Source organism: Drosophila mojavensis, unplaced genomic scaffold (assembly GCF_018153725.1).
Source record: "Drosophila mojavensis isolate 15081-1352.22 unplaced genomic scaffold, ASM1815372v1 contig_36, whole genome shotgun sequence".
NCBI classification, from domain to species: Eukaryota; Metazoa; Arthropoda; class Insecta; order Diptera; family Drosophilidae; genus Drosophila; species Drosophila mojavensis.
The window spans coordinates 3,607,897-3,612,141 of NW_025318858.1; the positions used below are offsets into that span (position 1 = coordinate 3,607,897).

The 4,245-nt window shown below is 37.8% G+C and overlaps 1 protein-coding gene across 1 annotated transcript; it reads right to left on the minus strand.

Annotated features, from left to right (window-relative positions):
- Positions 1–1,725: 1,725 nt before the first annotated feature.
- LOC6575895 (serine protease inhibitor 42Dd) lies at positions 1,726–3,207 on the minus strand. Its single transcript, XM_002001863.4, has 2 exons — positions 2,038–3,207; positions 1,726–1,964 (listed from the first exon to the last, which is right to left on the minus strand). The coding sequence occupies exons 1-2, from the start codon at positions 3,134–3,136 to the stop codon at positions 1,858–1,860; spliced, it is 1,206 nt and encodes a 401-aa protein (XP_002001899.1). The 5' UTR covers positions 3,137–3,207; the 3' UTR covers positions 1,726–1,857.
- Between the last annotated feature and the right edge of the window lie 1,038 nt (positions 3,208–4,245).

Here is a 4,245-nt window from a genome sequence, read left to right on the forward strand (position 1 = left end):
TGTAAAATACATCAAAGTTTGAAAGAGAGAAAGAGAAAGAATGTGGGAGCGACAGAATGAGATTAGGAGAGAGAGTCAGTGAGGAGACGGCAGGGGCAGTTGATAATGGACAAGTTTTGTCTTCTGATTTCAATTTTTATGATTTATACAAGTGAACGCAAACTTTTCGGCAGACACTGTTATTCGCTTTGGTGTTAATAGAGTTTTCAAATTGTGCTTAAATATTTAATGCTCTACAGTTTTCACCATTCGCAAACAACTGCAGCTCTGCTTGTGCATTTTTTTATTGAATTTTCAGTTGAAATGCTTTTATGAAACATATTTTGTGGCTCCACTCGAAATGGAGCCAAATACCAAGCAAAAGCAGAATGAATGCAATTGTAGCTCGTTCTACTATATGCGTGTGTGTGTGTGTGTGTGTGTGGTTAACCGAATTTTGTTGATATAAATAGGTTTCTGGCATACCTCACACACACACACAGAAGCTGATATGCATATGCTTATTTATGAACTGTTTCATGGACCGCAATAAAACAGAGCTGAGAATTCCCTTGGAGATGAGCTCCACTTTTTGCTAGCTCATTGCGGCAAATGGGTTACAGAGAGCAGGAAAGAGATAGAGAAAGGGAGAGACAGATAATGCTAGTGCCACAGTGCCACATTGCCACACTGGTTGCATCCTTCAGCGCATCCTTATGCGACTCTTGCGGCTTGCATTTGACTGCCATTTGGGGAGCTTAGATAAAACTCGCAGCGCCAAGAAGCTGCACAAAACGAATGCGAATCGTACGCAAATGTGTTTGGCATTTAGAACAGAAACGACACATGGTGAGCGAAGGAGGGAGAGAGACAGAGACAACAAAAACTAAGAAAAAGAAAAAATAGCATCAGGCAAATGGCATTTCAACTGAAATGGAAGTTTAATAAAATCTGCAAGCTGCAAAATCGAAGCTAAGCCAACTGCTTTGGCAATTTCAATTTTAAATATGCCAAGAACGTAAACATAAATTCTATAATAAGCTGCACTTTCCTAAGAGGAGTGATTTGAAGAGTGTGCGCTTAAAAAATTATAACTGCTTTGGTAAGAGAGAAGGAGAGAGAGAGAGAGAGAGAGGGAGAGAGAGAGAGAGACTCAAAGCTATAGCTAAGGCATCGAAAAATAAGCTGAACTAACAATACAGCAGCAGACTTACATGAAGCTATAAGAAAAATTTTGAGACTCTAATTCTAAAAATGACGAGATATAATCGATTCCTAATCGATAACATTAAAAGGAAAGTTTTTATCGATTTCTTAAAACAAATATATACTTTATGTTTTCCCTATTCTCAATGAATTCTGTGTATAAAAATGATTAATTTTTCTGGATTAAAAATAATTAAAAAAAAAAAAAAAAAAGATTCTCTGCAAATTTACAATTTAAAAAAATTTTCAATTTCTCCGAATTCGAACTCGAGATAGCCTGAATGAATCGTATTTCAGCTAACGACGACCTCCACGACTCCACCAGAAGACATAATCTAAAATTAAGATTGATATATGTTAAAAATTGCAATTTAGATATCTAAAAAAAAATTTAAATGCCTACATATTTATATACATAGCAAACACCTGTTTTCCCATTTTCATTGGTATAAATTGTTATACAAATGCATGCAGTGAGCATATCATTATTAAATCTAAATTCTAAAATTCTAAATTTCATTAATCGATCAGCTGCTCGGATTTGAGATAAACGCTTTCATAACTTTGAATTTATTTTGATAAGACATAAAGTTCGTACAAGGTTCAGGGAGCCAAGTGGACTATTTACTGCTGCTACCGCTCTCTTCGATAGCGCTTCATTTCGATAAGCTCCTATTTAGGCGGGAAGTTGACACGTCCAGCCAAAAAGACGTCGTTGACTTGCCGGAGAAGAAACAGAAACGGACGGTCTACTACAAATTTCTCTTTCGTGGATGCTCCTGTAAGATAAAATGAAAAAATGTTTCATTGAAATGATCTGAGCTTGTTGTTGTTGTAATTTGAAGTACATACTTGCAGCAACAGCCATTGAGGCGCCCCGTTCATTTACATCCAGTACGACTCTTTGTATTATATGATCCACTTTCATTACCCCCTTATAAGTGGCCAGCTGTGAAAAATTCGCCTTTTTGAACAAGTCGCGTATGCCCAGGTTCTGCATCGGTTTCTTCAAGTCAACTTCAAAGTCGATTTTGAACTTGGGAAGCTGGACATTGACTGCTTTTGCTTTTCCACTCAGTTTCAGATTCCTCAGGTGGAGCGTCGTCAGCTTCTGGATGAGACTGCCAATGGCATTAGCTTTCTTCGGCACTAGAATCGTCATCATCAAATCTTTGTGTTTAAAGGGCATCTGCAGGACGTCGGCGTCAACCTTCTTGATATATTTGTACAAAAATTTACCCTCTATACTCATCATATCGACGGGAGTAGTTTTAGTTGGGCTCGTGTGGAAGTTCACCTTCTTCGTAAGCTTCGGAGAGAAGCTATATTTCCACTTTGTTTCATAGTGGGCCGCCGTGATCAAGACTATTTTCATATCTGGAGTAGTTTTCTTCATGAAATTCTTTATTCTGTTGTTGGTTATTTGCGCTGTCCACTTATTCAAGACTTGTAAAGCCTTTTTGGGAGTCTTAAAGTCAAGTACTTTCACAGAAGTTCCTACAGCAGGTACAACACTTTTAGCCACAAACCAAGCACTTTTAATGCGAATTACATCTGATATTGAACGATACTGGTCGTCTCTCAGGGAACTAATATCTTCACAGTTCGTTCTGTAATCTTCGTCGGTATTTGTAAATTCGAAATTTTCAGAGCTTTCGAAAACTTCGTCAGTATAGTCAGTATTTACATCGGTTTTGTTGACGGCACCTTGCCTATCTTTTTTGAACATCATAACTCTATTTATCTGAGCAGCTGTGTTGCCGGCCGTCCATTCAGAAAATTCTCTCATGGTGTTTGTCAAGATACGAGGCGAAAACACGGCACTGGCTGTTGAATTGCCCTGAAGTACGGCCTTCATGAGTTTCATATTCAAGGATCCCGCAAAACTCAGTTCCCTGGCGGCCAGTGCCAGAAACACAATCCCAAACAACGTATAAGATAACCCGACCATTCTGCAAGAACTGAAGGAAAATTACTTATTTACTTTACAAACAGTTCGAATCCATCGTTGATTGATTATTCATGCCTAATTGCATTCGTTCTAGATTGAAATTGTGTAAATTTACCTAAAATATCACATATTACGCCTACTGCTATTCTATATTCGGGTTTACATTGAACAATCTATCATATTTATTGATTAGTTTTGGATTTTTGATTAAATTGCAAAATAATGAAGCAGAACGAGAAGAAAGGCGATGCTCGACTAGAAGATACCTGTACTTACTTTTAACACTACACATATACATAAGTATGTGAATATGCATGTGTACCGTCCATATTCGACAGACCCATCTGGCAACGCTAGTAGGTGCCACATACGCGACAAACTCATGCTTCTGTTTTTTTTATTCAGGGAAAAACAAATTTTATCTTTTTATTTGGTTCAAGCAGATTTGTTGACATCGGTTTTTGAATATAATATCTCTCAAGTGGCTGCCTTGAGCCTGTACGACGTATTGTGTCTGTCTCTGCCAAAAGACACAGCGTTGCCAGATGGTTTCGGCGTATATGGACAGCCCTTTATGTATTTAACTGTGTATTGGAGTAGAAAAATCTTTAATTTTAATGTAATAAGAGTGCTCTAATCGAGACTGCTCGACTACTAGATACCTTGAACCAATAGAAGCTCTGATATGAACACGACCTCCGCTAACTGCGCAGTTGACGCAGCGACTGTGCTCCGAACCACATAACATTTGCCCACTCTGTGTCTATTATGTTATTATTTTCTAGCTTAGATTATGAAATATTATAATTATTGATAAGACTAAATTTCTTTGAATACTCATATCAATCTTGACAGTAAGAGTTCATTCCCAACTTCGGCTTCTTCAACACTTTCAATCGCTCTGACATTCTGTCAACTGTTTTCCACTCACATTTATCAGCTGTAAAATTGTATATATGTATTTTCAATATCTTCCTCAGCGCGTGCTTAAATTGTAAACATTCTTCTGGCAGTAAAAATTTCATATTTTTATGCAAATACTTGACGGCGGGGGTGGGGCAGGGGCAGGTCGAGGTGTATACTCGATTACCTTGATGCATTTACATGGT

Excerpts from the sequence above, each read along its gene's own strand:
- LOC6575895 (XM_002001863.4), bottom strand. The coding sequence starts at position 3,136 with ATGGTCGGGTTATCTTATACGTTGTTTGGGATTGTGTTTCTGGCACTG. Across the intron at positions 1,965-2,037 it reads CTCAATGGCTGTTGCTGCAA|GAGCATCCACGAAAGAGAAA; the intron begins GTATGTACTTCA and ends TTTATCTTACAG.